This window comes from Hyaena hyaena, unplaced genomic scaffold, assembly GCF_003009895.1.
Source record: "Hyaena hyaena isolate Hyena2069 unplaced genomic scaffold, ASM300989v1 scaffold_13, whole genome shotgun sequence".
NCBI classification, from domain to species: Eukaryota; Metazoa; Chordata; class Mammalia; order Carnivora; family Hyaenidae; genus Hyaena; species Hyaena hyaena.
In genome coordinates this window covers 6,363,394-6,383,236 of record NW_024080645.1, presented here as the reverse complement: position 1 = coordinate 6,383,236, position 19,843 = coordinate 6,363,394, and the positions used below count along the sequence as shown (strand labels likewise).

At 51.0% G+C, this 19,843-nt stretch overlaps 1 protein-coding gene across 6 annotated transcripts in view; it reads left to right on the top strand.

The window, feature by feature from the left end:
- ZFAND6 (zinc finger AN1-type containing 6) overlaps positions 1-19,843 on the top strand; it is a 71,098-nt gene that overhangs the window by 43,782 nt on the left and 7,473 nt on the right. For all 6 annotated transcript variants that reach the window (XM_039216621.1, XM_039216606.1, XM_039216632.1 and 3 more), the window contains 3 exons: positions 13,225-13,395; positions 14,739-14,847; positions 15,586-15,686. In XM_039216621.1, coding sequence (XP_039072552.1) covers positions 13,242-13,395; positions 14,739-14,847; positions 15,586-15,686 — 364 coding nt within the window. In that variant the 5' untranslated portion in view covers positions 13,225-13,241. The remainder of the gene's footprint in view (positions 1-13,224; positions 13,396-14,738; positions 14,848-15,585; positions 15,687-19,843) is intronic.

The window sequence follows — 19,843 nt, the reverse complement described above, 5'->3', positions numbered from 1 at the left end:
TCCTGTTGGAGGTCAGGGTTGCTGGCTACAGGTCGCTGTCCGTTCTCCTCTGAACGTGTGTGGGTGTGCTTCCTCAGTAGGCCTGTCCCCGAGAGGGGACACTGTGGGGTGGGGGGGGGGCGCCTGCGCCGGGCTGTGGGGGGAATGAGGACGAGGACCACTTTGCCGCGGCAGCAGGTGTCACAGTGAGCCCACAAGGAAGCGTACGGTGGAGTGTGGTCAGTGTCATGGTTTCATAAAATTCGTGATTTTATTGCTCCATCAAGAGCATTCATAAGCGGAAGTGGCTCTCTGTAGTTTTTGGGTGAGAGTTTATCAGTGAAGTACACGGTGACGACTCATACACTTTGGCTCCTACTGTCCTTTTGAGGCTCCAGCTGTCCAGCCCTCCATTGCTTTTATACTGCCAGTCGGTACAGTAACAGAGGCAGCTCACCAGCTCAGATGTGACCTCCTGCACCTCGGAGAGGGGCTCTGGGCTCCCCAGGGGTCCAGAGGGAAGCTTCGGGAACTACTGAGGGAGAGCATGGACCACAGCCGGACTGCCTCAGGTGACTTGGTCCCCTCACCCAGTGGTCGTGTGTGACCTTGGACGTACCTGGACTCCAAGCCTCCATTTCCTCATCTGTGAAATGAGGATGGTGACAGTGCCCACTTCACGGAACTGTTGTGAGCACTGGCGGCACTGATGTTCACCCAGTCCTCACAGCAGGGTTTGGGGCGCGCAGCACTATGCAACACAATTGGGTAGGAAAGCCAGTTATGCTCCTTTAAACATTGTTGTCCAAAGTTGTAGCCGAACAGAAGAGATTTACATTTGGCGGGTGACCATATTAAACATGAGAAATCAGGGAGAGAGATTCATTTGCAAATGCGGGAAGCTGAATTGGAGTTTGCCTTAGGGGAAGAGTATCCTTAAAAGGGGGTGGTGCAGAGGATGAAGCAAGGGCTGCAAGACTGAATTATTAGCTTTTAGGTCAAAGAGGAGAGAATAAAACAAAGTGGTTATGCGGGTGGATCTTGTGTATCTAGATCCTAATTTTGAGAAGAAAAGTGAATGAAAGCCCACGAATGTGAGACCCAGTGGGAAAATATGAATGGGCTCCTCCCCCCCCACTTTCGCCAAAAAGGATATTGGATTGTCTTGTGCAAACAACCAGGTCTTGATTCTTTAAACTGAGCTACATCAGTTTGAGAACATAAAATTGACTGCAGCTTAAGTTTAATTATAAACTTCCCACGTTTGGTATGTAAATCGCTGAGTGTAACGCTGTCTCTGAGTGATCGGAATTGGAAAAGATGTCCCTAGGCTTCGAGCACCAAGCCAGCCATCTTTGCTTGGGACACAAACCACGTAACTGTGTGTAGTGCCCCCTGCTGGCAGACCCAGGTCTTTTCTCAAACATCAAATTCAGTTTTCTTTTAAAAAAAGAGTCCATTTTAGTTTCTGGCCTTGGGGTGAATACCAGGCACTACAGGTTGTGTGCTGGAGAGGTGGCAAGGCGTTCCATTCACACGAGCGTCCGATAAATACTGATGCCTGCCTGCCCCGTGCCCGGCGGTATTGTCACAGAACACACCAGATCCCTCCCATTACTGAGATGTCATTTTAGTGGAGGGAAGACACACAAACTAAGTGTAGTTTAACAGTAAATTAAGATTGAAATTAAGAGTGTTGAAGAAAAATAAAACTGGAAAGGATGCCGGGGACAGTTTAAACAGGGCGCTGCTGGGAGGGCCTCCCTAAAAGGCACCACCTGAACAGAGACCTGAGGGGGCCGAGGCACCTCGACGTCCTAAGGCCGTCCGGAGGCTGGGTGTTGGAAGCACGAAGTCCTGGGGCCAAGAACACGCCTGGCCGGAGTGGGGGTCGGATCATGGGTGACCAGATTACGAAGAGCCTTTGTCATGACGAGGAGTTTGGCTCTTACTCTTGGTCAGTGGGAAGCCATTGGAGGATTTCGAGGGGCAAGCAGCGTGATTTGCTTCAGACTTGACATGGTCATAGGCCGCTGTGTTGGAAATAGACCATGTGGGGACAAGAGCAGAAGCGAGAGGCTTCTGTATGAGGAAGTCTACTAATTATCACCTGCCACGTGACAGATGACCTCCAGACTCGAGGCTTGAAACAACGGACGCGTTATCCCACGTCGGTTCTGTCAGGTATGGAAGTGGCCAAGCCGCGTGGTTCTGGGTCAGCGTCCCTTGAGGGTGCGGTGCATGTTCGCCAAGATCTTTATCTTAAGATGTGAGCAGGGCTGAAGAATTAGCTTCCAAGTTCATTCACACAGCTCTTGGCCAGAAGCCTCAGTTACTCAGCACCGGGCCCCTCCTTAAGCCATGTACGTGGCTTTCCCAGCGAGTGACCCAAGGGAGAGGGAGCATCTTCTATGAACAGGTCAGAGTTGTAGCATCGTGTCCGCGTCCAGGTCAGCGCTGACGTGTGGGAGGAAGCTGCAGAGAGCCCGACTTCAGGAGGCCTGGGCATCGCGGGCACCCTTAGGGGCTGCCTTAGGGGCTGCCGGCAAACAAGTAGAAAATGGGAGTTTAAAGGATGCCACTCGGAGTCGGCTTTAACAGATGAGACGCGCAGGAGTGTCTGACAAGGTGTGCGAGGCCTCGTGAACACTCACGCACCACTGCAGACATAGAGGAGACCTATGTAAATCGAGGCACATTTTGTGCTTGTACATCTTTAGGTTCAATACAATTCTCTCACGTCTTTTTTTAAAGTAGAAACTGGCAAACAATCTAATATTTGTATGGAAACGCAAAGATGCCACAGATAAGCAGCACAGTCTTGAGGTGGAATGCACTGATACTGGATATCCAAGCCTGGGCTGGTCCCAGGTACCCGACATCTCTAGTCCTTTCCAACAGGACGGGCAGATGGCCCAGCGGAGGAGTGAGGGTCCAGGAGAGGGACGGACATACTGGTGCCCAGCGTGTGGGCAGCGGTGCGGTAGGGAAGGGCAGTGTCTTCATTCAGTATATCATTTGGACTAATTAGATATCCATATGTGGAAGAACATGAATCTGAATCTCTTCCTCCTTCCATGCAAAAAAAAAAAAAAACAAAAACAAAAAACCCGACTCCAGCTGAATTCCAGAGCTCAGTGGGAGCAGTAAGGTCATAATGTGGACGAGAAACATAGAGGACATCTCCGTGACCGAGGAGGGGACGTCTTCGTGACCAAGGAGTAAGGCAAAGATTTATCAAGTAACTAAACAGAAACACGCAGGGAAAGTTTGTCAAAATTGTTCACAGTCAGTCCAATAGCAAGGATGCACCAGAACCTGAATGAGGCCCTTCACACGAGAGGACATGCAGATGGCCAGAAGCACGTGCACATGTGCTCAGCTGCCCTGGTCTTCGTGGCCTTGGACATGACAAGACCAGGGACACATCCCTGCACGCCATGCAAGCACAGACACTGGACAGGCAGATGTATGGATCCTTAGGAGGCTCAGAAACACCGAGACTTTATTCTTGCGGCTCGGCAGGCCTGAGGCCCACATCCAGGTGTTGGCAGTGCCGTGCTCCCTAGGGAAGCTCCAGGAGAGCACACACACCTCGTTTCCAGATTCTGGTGGCCACATGTCTTCCGTGGCTTAGGCCTCATCGCTCTAGGCTCCACCGGTCTTTCCATCCACTTCTCCTCCGCACGCCTCTGTTTTATAAGATGTGATTGCATTTTGGGTCCTCTGAGGTGAGCCAGGATAAGCCCCTCATCCCACCAGGCAGTGCTCCCAGGTTCCAGGGACCAGGACAGAGATGTATCTTCAGGGCCACCATTGAGCCCAGGACAGCAGCCAGTGCTGCCTGGTGGTGAGATCAGGAGGAACCAAACGCTCACTTGATTATTGCCAGGAGAGCGTAAATGTGTACGGCCACTTTGGGAACCTGGCAGTCACCCGCCTGCTAAACGTGAACCTATGTGCAGGTTGTCTCGCTGTCCAAAAGTGAGCGTTCCTGTGAAACCTTCTGGACGCTGAAACAGGCTAAAACACAGCAGTTACCATTACTGTGCACAAAAGACTTTCTGAGTGTTCCTCGACCCAGAAGTGATATCACTTAGGCTTTTCTGGCGCATCAGGACACACTGCTAATGTGTGCACGGAATAAACCAGGGCAAAGCACAGAGTTCGCAGCACGGTTGAGAGCTGGGGTAGCTTGACACCAGGGTGCCAGGGAGGGGCTCGGAGGGGTGTGCACTGCCTCGGAAACAGCTGCTGCAGGGTGAGCACGCAGCACGGTTTCCGCTTTTTTCCTTTTTCCATAAAATCCAAAGTCATCTTCAGATTTCTCAAAGCAGGTACTACTCTAGGTCTTTGGTAAAATCGAGGGACAGAACACAGCCCTTTGAAAAGCAGGGAACGCTTGTGTGCCCTGTGACTTGGTGCAGCCACTCCTCGTTTACACACTCAGCAGAAACACGTACACTTGTTACTCAAAAGACACATTCAGTAATGTTCAAACCTGCAATATTCATCATCCTCAGATTGAACAGTCCCCATATTGTCGTCAGCATTAGGACGGATAGTGGTTCATTCGTACCATCACATGTTCTAGATGGACGTGAGAATGAAGGGGCTGCAGTCAGCCTCGTTGGCATGGTTGCTTTTCAGACACAGTTTGAGAAGCCAGACCCCGCGTGCATGCGCAGGGCAGTCCCTCTCGGAACTGGAGGGCGGCAAGAGGCCCTTAGAGGCCCGCACGGGGCTGGGGGAGGGGTGAGGGAGCCTGGGGAGGCTCGCGGCGACGTCTGGTTCTGCACAAGGGTGCTGGTTACAGTGTTCAGTCTGTGAAATTTTAAGCTTTGCACTTGGGACGTGTATATTTTTATAATAAAGAATGGGAATTGTTGGTTTCTGTAGGTTTCTCTGCTGTATAGGACGTCTCGGTTGAAGTGATGGAATACTTTTCATTTTGATATACGTGGACTCTTCCCTTTAATTTGAGAGTTTCATCAGTCAGGCAACATCTCCTACTTGAATCCAACATCCCTAAGAACTCTGAATTGCGAGTGACAAACCCAGCTCACACTGGAGCAGAACCAGAGTCTGCCTCACGGCACCAGCAAGTCTGAGGAGGGAGCGGTCCTCGGCAAGATGGGTGCAGGAGTCCAGCACCCTCCCTCCGCCTTGTGCCTTTATTTACCATTGTAATCGTCACTTGGCGAAGGAGGCCCTCAGCAGTGCTCTCGCTTACCCTGAACTGTCTCCCGCCGCTGGTAACCCTGGAGCAAAGTCGGCCTCTTTACCAGCGGCGCCAGTGAAATCCAGGGGGGCTGGCCTTGCTGGAGTCCGTTCCCCTCGGAGCCCCGGCGGGTCCGGGGGTGGGGGTGGGGACAGCCATCAGGCCTGCCCAAAGCAATTAAGTGTTCCTCCCGTGTGGAGGAAGGTTCTGTTGCCTGAAGGAGTGACGAGAGACATGGTGCTGGCGGGCCCAGGTCCCCGTCAGCACAGGACCTTCCTGGCTTTGGAGTCCTTCAGGTCCCGGACCTCCCCGGCCGTGGGGAGGAGGCGGTGTGCTCAAGGCAGGCGGGTGTGCAGCGAGAGCACTTCTGTCCTCCTTCACAGCACGGCTGCGCTTCCCCGCGTGCACACACGTGAGCTGCAGGTGTGGACGAGGGACTGCCTTCTCTAGTCCTTTCTCCGCCCTGGGGGGGTGAGCGTCTGCTTCTTTATGAGATGCGCTCCGGCAAGAGCACATAGCACTTGCGGTTTACTTTCAGTGGGGGGCAGCGCGCCTCAGCCCCCTGAGCGCCTCTGCTTGGCCCCCGGCCTGCCCCGCCTCCCGTGTCCTCCGTCGTGAGGGCCAGGGTCCTCCGCTCATTTAATCCAGAAGTTGACAGCTGGCTTGTCACCTGCTCTTGTTCAGCCCACAAGCTAAGAATGGTTTCTGGAATTTAAGTGGTTGTGGGGGAATCAAAGGAGTGAGATTTCGAGATGTGAAGTCTATGAAAATCAAATTTTTCTGGCCATAAGTACAGTTTTTTTTGAAATACAGCTGTGCTCATTGGCTTCCGTGTTGTCCTTGAGTGCTTTTGAGGACAGCAGCACAGGTGAGCGGTTGTGACAGAGACAGTGTGGCCTCTGGAGCCCTCTGGTCATTGACGGGACATTTGACAGCCCTTGGTTTAAGCGTCGTCGGGCGGGACGAGAAACGAGCTGGGAGTGCGGTCAGAGCGCTTCTGGAGCCTGTGGTCCTTGCAGACCCACGGCGGCCTGTCTGTGAGACGCAGCACACCTGTCCGCGAACTTTCCGTGCGGCGGTAACCGGCAACGGGACGTTTGCATTTCATAGAGTTAACTTCGGGGTCCCTCCTCTGTATGTAGCCTAGGCCGCCGGAAATGGCAAGTGCATCATGTGCTGGGAAAGAAGGAACGGAGAGCATCCCCGGATGCTACCGCATGTTTGCCAGACGCGCACCTTTTTGTCCTTCAGCCCCAGCAGCAGCGGGACACACAGCGGGGCTGGGGGCCGGGGCCTGCTGTGCAGACACACCGCTGCGGGGCGTCCTCAGCCCAGGAGCGCCCGGCCCCACGTCCCCGTGCTTTGTCCGAACCAGTAGCGCTCGACCCACGTGTTTTGTATCAAGTCGTGCTTTCTGGTCTCTCTGCTCTACGGACCTTCCCAGGGCTTCTCTGGTCTCTGCAGAGGTTCCTGACACCCCCCGCCTCCAGAGCACAGGGGTGTTGCCCACACAAGAGCTGGTAGGTGTGGGTGCTCGTAACTCTGGGAGAGTACCGTACACCTCGGGAAGTACTAACCTCCAGCACCCACGCAGGATACGTGCTCCTCTGTTGGTTAATTACTATTAAAACAGAAAAACAAACAATATATAATGTAGCATAAATCTACTTTGCTCTCTTCTGGGATCTTCATTTGATAAAACTGCAAAGATAATTAGGCAAGTCCGAGTGGTATTCCAGTGACCCAGAAGGCGAAGGCTAGGGGGAAACTGTCCTAGCGCTTTGTGCCTGGATTCCTGGTTCGGGGTTTAGTGTGCGTTATATAACCCTACGTATTATGTGTTAATTTTTTTCTAAAGTTAATAGTAAAAATCCCAGCTGAAAAGGTCATAGGTGCTTCCCTAGGAATTAAAGACTCATGCTCGTGAGGCTGAGTTACCATCAGGTAACTAAGAGAGGGTGGCCTCACATTGAAAGCATGGGCTCGGGGAGGGCCCTGGCCAGTGGGCTCTAATTTGGGGAACACGAGTCCACTGTTGTCAGGTCTTGCTATTTTTTGAGAGAAGTTGGAAGTCTGGAGTTTTTATGTGACACCCCAAGTTTTTACTTTAGTCTCCACCCCCAATGTGGGACTTGAATTCCCAACCCTGAGAGTTCCGTGCTCTACTGACTGAGCCAGCCAGGTGCCCCACATCCCCTAATTTTCTAATACTAATGTTTAATTATAAGAAAATTAATGTGTGGTAGTAAACCAAACATGGCCATGGGTCAGATTTAGTGCATTTACCAGTTCCCAACTTCTGTGAACAGACTCCTCATTATAAGTTATGTGTCCAACCTATTTCTTTCAAGAGGAGGGAGAAAAACAATGAGATGAAGAAATGTACGTGTGTAACTGGCTTGGTCTATTATTGGTCATTCTTGCTGAATGTTTCAGTATATAAATTAGGAGGACTCTGGTGTAAAACATTTTTCATCACTGGTTTCTCCCCCTTTCAATGGAAAATACCATTTTTTGCCTGACGTGGCTACTTCTAACCATCATGAAACGTCTTGATTCAAGAACATATTTTGTGGGATTCATAATAAGCATAAAGGAGAACCTGCAGTTGAGCGGGGAGGTGATTTGTAGGCCGTAAGGCACAGGTGCCCCCACAGGGTGGGCGCTGCCGTGGGAGGAGGAGCAGAGGAGGGGTGAGGTGAGCAGAGGCTGACCCGGAAGAAGTAGGTTAGAGCCGCTTCCTGAGACACGTAAAGGTTGATGGAGGCAGAGACAGAAGCAGGCGGTGTTCACCATGAAAGGAGCAGCGTGGCCAGAGCAACGGAGCTGGACTCGTTTCCTGCCCACGGAGCGCGCTTGGCGTCCGGAGGCGCGGGTCCGAGCAAGGGTGGAAGCTCTGCGCCCGCACTCCCACGCGTCCTGAACCTGCGCGGGGGCTGTGTGCACCTGCTGGGGAGCCGGGCCTGAGGACTCAGTAACGCCCTTGTTCGAGGGAAGCTGGGCTGCCGGGAGGGGGGCGGCCGTCACCCCAAGCGTGCACGCCGGGTCTAGCGCCCCTCTCCAGACGCTTCTGCGGTCACTAAGTCGGAAGGAGTGTGATGGCAACTGGCTATTGCAGGAGAATTGAAATAAATGCCTTGGGAAGAGGGGCGGTAACACTGAAAGGAACAGCTGTTAAAATAGCGCGGCTGTGAGGTGACGAGGGGATTTAGAATGGGAAGGAAGAGCACGCGGGTCATTGTGGAGTGAAAATGGCCGGGAGCCGACTCACACTCTAGGGCACGAAGCAGAGGAAGGGAAGTGTAATTGACACGCTTTGTAGTCGCGGTGGAGACTGTGTTACATCCGTTCATTGCAGGTCTTTTGTCAGAATTTTAATAATCGGTCATGAGTTTTCTTTGCAGTCTTAAAACATTTGATCTTGAATTTTTTTATGCCAATGAGAATCTCTTAGGTAAAAGACTTAAAAAACAAATTTTCTCAAGAGCTTGGTTGAGCTGATTAAAGCTGCATAATATCTTACGATGAATAATGATATAAATGAATAATGAATAAATGAATAAAAATTTAAATTATCTTTCGATGAAAAGAATAATAATTCATGAATGCTCACAAGTTAAGGTTTGGTAGGGACACAATGGACTTTGAAAGCCATTCTCTTTGTTTTTAGGAGATAAAGACACTGACCCAGCTTCCTAAATATGTGGCCTTGGGCAAGTTATTGAATCTCTTTGAGTATCAGTTGCTCGTGTTTAAAATGGGGCACCAACAGCGCCGGGCTCCGGAGAGGATTAAATGAGAGAAATAAAACAGTGGGAACAGCTCTGGCCCTCAGTAAGCTCTGAATAACTGTGCTACCATCTGAGGGGAAGAGACTGGTTTTTTTAATTAAACCATGCTAACCAGCTTTTCCGTTTCTGTCGCTGATATCCTTTACCTCCTTGGGTTTGTAGCTTTGCAGTCCCGCCGTACAGCAGTTAAGGCATTGTTTCGCCTTCTCGTTCCCTCCCTCTTCTCCCTCCTAAGCCGGAGAAATGGGCCCACTGGGTCCTCCCCTCCCTCCTCCCTCCGAAAAGCCTGAGAAGTGGGCCCGCAGGGTCATCCCCTGCAAGGAGGTGCGGCCGCGGACAGGCCGGACTGCAGCATCCACACTGTCTCCCATCTTCCCCACATTGGGATGAACGAAGACCACGGTTGTGGTGATGGAAGGGTATATTCTGTGGCCTAGAGATGAGTAAGTGAGGTTGTCTTTTTTCTTATTTTCCCCTTTTCAAATAGCCTGTGAAATCTTTTGTGCTTTTTATCTGCCAAGATAATAACGTTCATTTTTTTAAAGCTCAGCTTGAGAAGATAATTGTTAATTGGCTGCTGAGTGGGGCAGTTCGGGGACATTGCCACTGTTCATGGTTTGGAGGTTTATTGTTCAGAAGCAGTCATTGTGAATAAGAACTTGACAGTCATATTCTAATCTGTGACAATTAAGTTTTTAAAGAAATGGAATATTTTCTTTTTTCTGGTTGCTCATGCTTACCAGCCAGAAGCAGAAAGGTTCGTGTGTGCCCTTGGGGAAGGTCCTGTTAAGTCCCCCCTGAGAAATACCATTTTAACATCATCCTAGGCAACACAGGATAATTGTGGTAGAGAGCAGTGTTTCTCAGTCTCTTTTTACTTCCTCCCCCACAAAAGCCTTTTTTTTTCTTAATTTATTTATTTGAGAGAGACAGATTGGGAGCAGGAGAGGGAAGAGAGAATCCCAAGCAGGCTCTGAGCTGTCAGTGCAGAGACTGATGGTGGAGTTTAATCTCATGAAACTGTGAGATCACAACCTGAGCCAGAATCCAGAGTGGGATGCTTAACCTACTGAGCCACCCAGGCGTCCCCACAAAAGCCTTGTTAAAATCGTTTTTTCCTACTTGGCCTCCTGTCTCCACAAAATTTTAATTCTATAGATATGCTGTATCCTATTTATGTATACGTGTGTATCTGTGTTTTGGACATAGAGATTAAAGTTTTTTGTGTCCGTCCTTCCCCCCAGAGAATCAGTGTTTGTCCCCTTGAGGTGATACTGCCTGCCATGGGAAAGCATGGCTGACAGCGGGCGTTCTTGAAATTTTGGTTCTAGGACTTTCATATTCTCTAAAATTACTGAGTATGCTGAAGAGCTTTTGCTTATGGGTGTTATAGCTGGCAATATTTATCGTGTTATAAATTAAAGCTGAGAAAAATAATTAATTTTTAAAATTTTTATTAAAAATAACCATCCATTTCCTCCCCTGCCATCACCACCTAAAAGGTTTAGTGAGAAGAGGCATCTTTAGACATTTTTGCAAATTCTCTTTAAGGTCAGGCTTAGTAGCAAACAGCAAGACTCTCCTAGTTGGCCCTGCGTTTACTCTGTCACGGTGTTAGAGAGACTGGTGTCCCACAGACAAGTCGTTGGAGAAGGGAGGAGCGTTTGAGTGACCTTTTCAGATAATAGAGGTTGCTTTTTTTTTTTTTAATATTGTACCCAAACTTAGTAAGTTGTAGTTTCTTAAAGGGTTAATTGCCATGTAGAGTCCCCACCCGTACGGAAACCCGTTCTGTTCCCGTTACTCGAAAGTTCTGTGGCCTCCCCCTTGGAGGGTGACAGGTGCTCGGCCATGAGTATCCCGTGCCAGCGTTGGTCCCTGGAGAACGCTGGCTCCCGCCCCCCCACGCCCGACCCTCTGAGCACTGGGGACCCTCGTCAAGCCTTTGCTGCTTGAATGTCGTCATTGCAGTAGCACCGTGTCGTCCTCAGAGGGACGGGCGCAGGCGCACGTGGTTCATTTTGGGGAAACATCTGCCATGACCTTGGGTGTTAGTAACCAGACTTTTTCCCCCGAGCCCCCCAGCAGGGACAGGACGGCCTTGATGCTTCTGTGGGCAGCGGGGCACCCTCGCATGCTTCCAGGTCCTAACGAGACGCGTGTTCAGGCTCGAGACCTGCCTGTCGGTCGTGGGGCTGTGAGAGCCACGCTTCCGATTTGGCTCCTGGCGAGGGTCCCAGTGCTGCGCTCCCCACCACTGTCCCTGCGCCTCCAGCGCGTGTCCCCAGTGACCAGAGAAGCAAGCGCATGATTACTTAGCGTTAGGACGGAAACGGTTTTGACCTCCCTAGGGCTCCGTGGAAGCACACTTTGAGAACCAGTGATTCAGAGCAAAGACTTGGAACAGACACGCGTGTTGGACCCGAGCTCCATTGCGTACCAGCCACATAGGTGACCCTGAGCAGTCACCCCGATACCGAAACCAGACAGACACACCGTCGTCCTTGGGAACATAGGCCAGAAATCTCAACAGAAGATCTGACTCTACCTGTCTACCCCATCTTTGTTACATATTTTTAAGTTTGATTGTCTATTTATAGAACCAGCAAGAGCAGCCTACACAGAGAGCAGAGCAGCCAAGATTGGACGAAGGGCGCTTCTCAGAATCCCAAGTCGGATTCCCGGTCTAACGGCCCACGCATAAATGGCCTCAGTGGTTTAGGACAGCTCTTTTAAAAGACAAGTGCTAAAGCAGCTACTCTGTTTTGTAACCATGTCAAATGCATTATTGCTCTTGGTTCTGAAGTTTGCATCATATGCACCCACCCCTCACTCCCCACCTCCCCCCAATAGTCTTTTCAAATAACTTAGGTGAAGAAAAACATCTGTTAACGGCAGACCCTGAGTGCGTCTCTTCCTCGTGTGTGGGGTCACAAGAACTTCCGGGTGGAGCCTTCTCCTCCTCTGGCGGTTCTTACCCCTGGGTTCTGGCGCAGGCTCGGCTTTAACTACACCCATTTTGGAGTAACCTTCCTGTCATTTGGGAGAGTTTTGGTGTTTTTCTTTTTTAATAGCCTGTTACCAGCTTCTGCCATGCTGTTCGTGCCAGAGAATCCCCTGCTCTGTGGGAAAGAGGGCACCTGCGGCGCTCGCACCTGCTGGGATTGATGACCACCCTCCTGTGGGTTCCAGACAGGCCCTTTGTCCTGGGAGTTGTTAGTCTCAAATAGTTTAAAAATGTATATATATGTTATCCCTGTTAGGCAAGTTGCACCTTCATTTAAGAGGATTTTAAAAGTTAAAAACAATGTACAAATCAGAAAACACTGCTAGCTTTGCCGTCCTTGGATGCATTCTTTCCTGTCCTTCTTGATGATTAATAGATGTGTCCTAATTGGCAACAAATTGTATATACATTTCATAAGTGCCTTTTTGTTTGTTACCGCCATCTTTCTCCATCAAAGAATATTCTAAAATGTCTTAACGACGCATAACTTTTGAAAAAAAATTCTTTCTAATGTTGGGCATTTATTTTAAATTTATCAGCATTATGAATGTGCCCTGAAGCACACCCCCTCGGATGTTACTCTTTGGTCTTTTTTCTGACTCTGCCCTATTTATGCTGTGGAAGACCCTGTAGGAGAGCGGCTGCTTCGCAGGGCGGTGTCCGCAGGCCCCGCAGCTGAATCCCTAAGCTGTTTGCCAGAAAGATTGAGCTGGCTCCTCTCATCACCAACAGCTCTGCCCGTTTCTTCTACCTTCACCAGCATTGGCGTTCTGTAAAGTGTTTTTTAAACAGAGTAAATTAATATGAGTTAAAACGTGAACTTTGAGCAAATGTGTAGATGCTTAGAAATTAATAGTATGACATAGGACAGCATGTATCATGTATGTTTTTATTAGGAGTCTAACCACACTGCCCTTAGAGGGCTTTCATTCCTGTTCCGATGGCGTGGAGTCTTCAGAACAGATCTCGTCCCCTGGAGTCCTTTACTCTTTCTCAGCCAGCACGGCCCCCCCTGTGTAGAGAGGGTTGGAGATAAAAGTTTAGTTTGTATCATTCTGGTCTTTATTTTTTTTCCTCTCTCCCTTAGCCCTCGGTCTTGACAGGGTGTACCAAAAGACCTAGAGGGGAGTATATGTGGGGTCTTTTTTTATTACATAATGCAGATTTGGATGATACACGACTGCAGCGTACTTCTGGGTTCTTTACCGATTCTGTGTCAATTTCAGGTGTGCAGCAGAGAAACATGGCTCAGGAAACTAACCACAGCCAAGCGCCTATGCTTTGCTCCACCGGCTGCGGATTCTACGGGAGCCCCCGCACAAACGGCATGTGCTCGGTGTGCTATAAAGAACATCTTCAGAGACAGAACAGCAGTAACGGGAGAATCAGCCCACCCGGTAAGTACTCTGTCCACACACAGCGTGTTCGTGTCTGAGCCGCACCGGGAGAGCATGACCGGCCTGATGTCTCTTCTGCTCGCACGTCGTACACCTGTGACTGTCCTCCCGCCAGGAAGGTCCCTCATGACGTGTGGTCATTATCGGTGGTGTCCTCGCCCATCGAAAATGACTGTGTGAATCCGGTCAGCCTCACTGGCCGTGCTGCAGGGCTCTGTTACTTACTAGAATACAGGCGTACGTTGGGTCCACGTGCGTCTCCGGGTAAGTGAGACGTGCGGGTATGAGGGCCTGGGCTGCTGTCCTGGGACGGCTGCTGGAGCCAGGGCGGCCGTGGAAGGAACACTGGGCCCCAGGTGGCCACAGCCGCAGCTGCCTGACAGAGCTCACGCCGTAAGGAAGCGGAGGGGCGGCAGCAGGGCTGAGACGGGGGCGCCGTGGTTCTGTGCGCTCGGCACCCTCTGCCCTTGGACTCCTCCAGGGGGTGGGGGTGGCTGTGAGTGTCAGTAGTTACCAGAAGGATCGGATGACCGAGAGTCTGAGTTTTGCAGGTGTGGAGCGTGAATCGTGTCGCCTGGGATGGCTCTCGCCTGGGTTCGTGCCCAAGGCAGGGGTGCTGTGGTTCATGGAGGTGCGGGCCATTACCTCGTTCACAGTTTTGGGTGGACTCTTTCTCATCACTGTTTCCTTTTCAAGCCAGAAGCTAGAAGCATTTAAACAATTTTTGTAAATTTTCTCAAGGCTAAGATCAAATGAATATAAGTTGTTGGGGTGTTTTTGTTTTTGTTAGAGGAGGGAGAGAGAGGGAGAGAGAGAGACTCGAACTCACAAACCATGAGATCACGACCTGAGGCGACCGAGATCAAGAGTCGGAAGGTCAGCTGACTGAGCCCCCAAGGTGCCCTGGAAATTGTTGTTGTCAGCGTTAAACCATCCTCTGCATTTTGATTTGTGAAGAACGGGGGAAGTGGAGCCTAATGTGCTGAGCACACCTTTCGGTTCTGAACTTCCATTTGCTTTAACTGCTGCAGCTTTGATTTTAAATACCTCTGTGTACACAGTAGTGCTTGGAAGAGTTTGTGTGGAGTCCTGAGAGATGGGAGTTGAGTTTAGTAATATATACAGTTTGTATATAGTTTCCCTCTTGGTGTAGATTAACTTCCTTTACGCTGCAGTTTTGCATTAACATTTTCTAACAGAAAGTAATGAGCCAGTATGTTGTACATTCAGTGAAGTAAGATTCTGTCCTCCGTTGTGTGGGGAGCTGGTGTCCGCTTTCTCAGGGAAGATGCTGGAGCGCCCAGGGCGCAGAGCCCCTAATGCCAAGTATGGTTCTGTTGCAGCGGCTTCTGTCACTAGTCTGTCTGAGTCTTTCCCAGTCCAGTGCGCAGATGGCGGTGTCCCCGACGCGCAGTCACCTCTCGACTCCGCATCCGCGTCCGTGCAGCCAAGGTAAGATGCTGTCTCATGCTGGCGGGGAGGCTGGTGGGAAGCAAAGCGTGTCCTCTCTGTCTGCTCGTTTCCACGGGGGAGGACAAGGTCAAGTCTCTTCAGGGCTGGCTAGCCCAAGAACTGGGGTCAGAAAGGCTTTCTGTCGTGTTGACACTGGGAAGCAGTGGGGAAGGTGGCTTTTCACTTTCCATTTCTTTCTCAGACAGCTTTTCCTTCGCTTCTGCTCATCACATGTCCTGCCCCTGAAGTTCCTCGTGAACGCAGGCGCTCAGTTTTGCCACCCACGGCCCCACTGTGTGCAGGGCGGGCGGCTTTTCCCTCTCTCTCGCAGAGCGCAGAGCTACTTGCTTCGTTCTCACTCTGCTGTTAGGGAGTGGGGGCCGGTGCCTTTCTCCGTGGTACTGTCAGAGACGCCTGGTGCGGATGCACCAGCGTGCCCCCCCGCCCCCGCCATACCGGGGCTCCCGAAGTCGGTCATGACCGTGCTGGTTTTCACAGGGTGACTTGGTGCGTGGAGGGCGCTCGCACTGATTTCTGAAGCCGTGGACTCTGGGCCACACTGGTCTCCAGTTTCAAGGCTTTCTGTGCTTCATGCACGAGTTACAAAGAAGGATCTCCGTGTTCGTTCGTGCTGTGCTGATCCGCTTAGATATGTTGAACTCATACTTACTGCATCATTTTAGGTACTGTTCGTGCATGGAAATCATTTTTTAAATGTAAATATGTTTGCTTTTCTAGCCCTGTATCAAATCAGTCACTTTTATCAGAATCTGTAGCATCTTCCCAAGCGGACGGCACGTCTGTGGACAGAGCAGCCCCCGACACGGAGGACCTGCCAGGTTTGCACACGGGCTGGCTCGGCCCGCAGGCCCCGTCCCCCTGTAGGCGTCTTGCGAATCGCCCGCCTGAAATGTGTTTTTGTGTGTGTTTCCTGTATGAGCAGAGTATTTGTGTCTTCAGGTAGGTAACTGACTGAGCTGTCGGGAGCCATTTCCTGCTTCAGTGTAGTTATGTCATCAGTATAAATGCGACAGGTTGTGAATGTGATTGGATTGAGACTCTGGCTGAATGAATGAGCAGTGGGATTATAGTCTGCTGTTCTCTCTTACTGTTATTTATACCCGTTTAACCTAAATACTAGTTCCCCTCCAAGCACCTTGGGCGGCTGGTTCACCAAGAGTCTCTTGATGACGCAGGCCGTTTAAGAGACTTCTGGACTTGACTGCCGGTAGCCCCTCTCCCCTTGGTGACTGCTGCGGCATCTTGCTCCATGCCTCGTGTCCTTGCCCACACTCTGCACACCCCCTCACGTAGTTCAGGATGATCTGAGAGGGCTTTTCCGGTAGCTGCAGTCGTAGAGTTGACACTCAAGAGGCTGGGGCAGCCCGTGCTGGAGGACTTCTGTCCCACCGGTGCGTGGGCGCCGTGGCTCGCTGAAGGAGGAGGTTCAGAAAAGGTAACCCTGGGGGCGAGCGTCCGTGTTCTCTGCTTCCGGCTTGGTTCAGAGAGGCGGCGGTGCCGACGGGGACCATGGCGCCCGTGTGACAGCGACAGACCCGCCTGTGATCTTAGTTTAAGCTCTGAAGTCCACGTGCAGTTGGCTGGCTGATTCCTCTTGCTCTGAGTTTTCTGTTTCTGGATTTTGCTATAGCAAGAAAATAGCATTTTTGGCCAACCTAAGCATTATAAGTAAATAATTTTTATTTTTTAGTTAAATAGGAAAATGTAAGGAAGAACAGAGATGAGGGACGTGTTAAAAGCAGAAATGGAAGGATTCCCTAAGACTGAGTGAGTTACGCATGAGACGCGGGAACTCGGCGCAGGCTGGTAAAGCTTTCGGCCCCGCGGCGGCGCGGGAGTGGGCTGCGCTGAACCGGGCGCTGGTGCGGGGCGCGGTGCAGAGTGAAAGAGGCTGTAGATAGAGAACTGGTATATAAACATGTAATCAGTATCACGTCTGAGATTTATAAGTCCTTGGCACACATCGAAAAATGAGAGGCTAAAATTAGGAGGGCAAGTTGGATGACAACTTGGGAGAAGGAGGAGAAGTCGCCTGGGCCCACAGGTGCCGACTACGAGAGAGTTTGGAGCAGCCGGGGTTGCTGAGATGAGAGCTCAGGGAGGAGCAGTGAGCACCGGCTGCCGACCTTGCCCGTGCTCTGTCTCGTGCGGGAACGGGTGCTGCAGGCGGACACGGCAGCAGTCACCGTGCAGCCTCGGCCCAGGGTGGAGACGGGTTGGTGACCTTATACCACTTGTGGGGGTGGAGGGCCGCCTGGCCAGAGGCGCTCCTGGAGCCGTGTTGGGAGGAATCGTAAGGCCTCTCGAAAATTTATAGGCTCCTTTTTTCACCTTTTAGTGACCTTTAAGTTTAAGCCAGTATTAGCTTCTAAGTACCTTTTAAAAACTTAGCATTCATTATCTTAGCACTGCAGGATCTTTGAAGAATCAGGTCTAAGTTTCATTTGAGTTTAAGAGGATTCATTTTCAGTGTGTAAAATCTCTTAAAATCCTATTTTTAGAAATGTCTTGGTCATGCTGTTGAATTAAGACCATCTTCTTTTATTATAAACATGTACCCAAATACAGGTTCCCCTGCTCTCCAAAAGTAAGAGCGTTTCTCTGAAACCTTTCATAAACCAAAACAGTGTAAAGAAGCAAGTGCCATTTCATAAAAATGAAAATTCTCTTGGGATATCTTTTGGTTAGCAAAACAGGTACTGATGTAGGTTTTCCACAAAAGCGAAGTGGCATAAAGCAGACTTTGAGATGGCAGGGGAAATGAGTGTGTGCGTGCGTGTGCGTGCGTGTGTGTACACGTGCACTCCTCACACACATGTACTGGTACTTTCCTGGGTGGGAGGAGGAAACGCAGACAACACTTTTTTCCATCTATTTAGTGGAGGGACAGAAAGTCTTGGACTCCAGTCCTGTGGCCATTGGGCTGGAAGCCAGGCCCCTGACTCCAGGCCAGAGTGGTCTCCCCAGCTGTGGGGCTTCCTAGATTAGGAGGCATATGTGGGTTCCCGTCACCACCGGCAGCACTGCGTCCCCAGGGTGGGCTCCTGCACTTTGGTGACCTACCAAGTATCTGTCTTCTTCCATATTACTCCCTCTGCATCTGGGACATCTCTTCAGGTGAGGAGAAAATCCAGATGGTAGAGGGTTTGTGAGTAGCAGCTGTGTACCGAAGCCAGAATTTCCTAAATTCCTTTTCTTTTTTATTTTAATGTGTATTTATTTTTGAGAGAGACAGAGCACAAGCAGGGAAGGGGCAGAGAGGGAGGGAGACACAGAATCAGAAGCAGGCTCTAGGCTCCGAGCTGTCAGCACAGAGCCCGACGCGGGGCTCGAACCCATGAACCGTGAGATGATGACCTGAGTCCGACGCTTAACCAACTGAGCCCCCAGGCGCCCCTCCTAACCTCCTTTATTGGAGTTTTCAGATTAGTGTCCTTGAAAGAACTTTGTCCCCGTAGGTCTGCTGGTAATTAGAATTTGTTGCCACCAGGTGGGTGGTGCTGCTTTCATGTTACCCTCATGGTTCTGAAGAATTTTTCTCCTTTTTAAATGAGAAATAAGCATATTATAGCATGCTTCTCATTTAATTTTTCTTTTTAATTTAGTAATTGGCACTCCCTCACTTACATAGTCTAACTTAGGAATGTGAGATTTTCAGTCACAAAGGGCAGCTTTACAACCACGTGTGTGAGCATCCGGGTGCCTCAGTGCGCAGCTCACTCCCCTCGGCTCACCTGAGCCCCTCAGACGCTAGGTCCTCATAAAAAGAAGTGGCTTTGCGATCAGAGGTTCCACTACCACATGTGCACACGTCACCCCTGCTTCTGAGCCACGTTTGTGTTACTTATACAGGAGAAGGAGTGATGGCCACGCCCAGCGTGCAGGGCGCCCCAAGTCCGCGGAATAACGGGTGACTGCACAGTCTTCTGGGTGACGTCGTGGCAGCGCGGGAGTCACGCACGTGTAGGGAAAGGGGACCGTGAGGCGCTCCGGCCGCATGCGGTGGCACGGAGGGCGGTGAGCCCATCCCCGAGGCGCCCAGGGACCGAGTTGCAGGCCGGCCCGGTGCAGAGCGCCCGCCGTGCGAGTCCCCCGGGGCTCCTGATGGCACCGCTCGGCCGCTCCGAACAGTCCTGGTAGACGGGTGTGAGGAGGCTGAAGGGTTACAACGCATAGGTTTCTTCTGACTCGGGAGGGTGACTGAGTGTAGCAGACAGTCTGGGAAAGGAGGACAGGGTTCAAAGCATCACCAGGTGCAGCTATCAAGACTGCGGGGACAGGTGTGAGGACACCGCCATCGGGACCCCACAGGGACGGGCGTGAGGACACCGCCGTCGGGGCCCCGCGGGGACGGGCGTGAGGACACTGCCGTCGGGGCCCTGCGGGGGCGGGTGTCCCTGTCCATTGAAAGGATGACAGTGGGCCCCTCCTTCACACCTTTCACAAACGTTTGCCCAGAACACACCAAAGGCCTAAGCTGTAGGACCTGAAACTGGAAAACAGACCTAAGTCTTCATGACCTTGGATGAGGCAGTGGCTCCTTGGATGGGACGCCTGGGCAGCAGCGAGCGCAGGAGAACAGACACATCGAGCCACAGCAGGGCCAGAGCCGTGTGGTTCAGGGGGCGTCGTCAGCATGAAAAGGCCATCCAGGGAATGGGGGGAGGGTATTTGTGACTCCTGTAGCTGATAAGAATACGTAAAGAAGTGTCATAATTCAGCCTTAGAAAGACCAGTTTTTTAAAGGGCAAAGGAAAGGATTTCAATAGACATTTTTTCCAAAGACAATATACAAATGGCCCACGTGATAAGAATATGGAAGAGTTTGAACTGTAATACATGGTTGTTGGGGATATGAAAGAATGCAGCCACTTGGGGAAGCAGCTTGGCAGTTACAAATTTAATTCAAGAATTTAGAGAGTTAACTGTATGGCCCAGAAGCTCCTTTCCTGAATCCTGGAAGATTGAGAGCCCG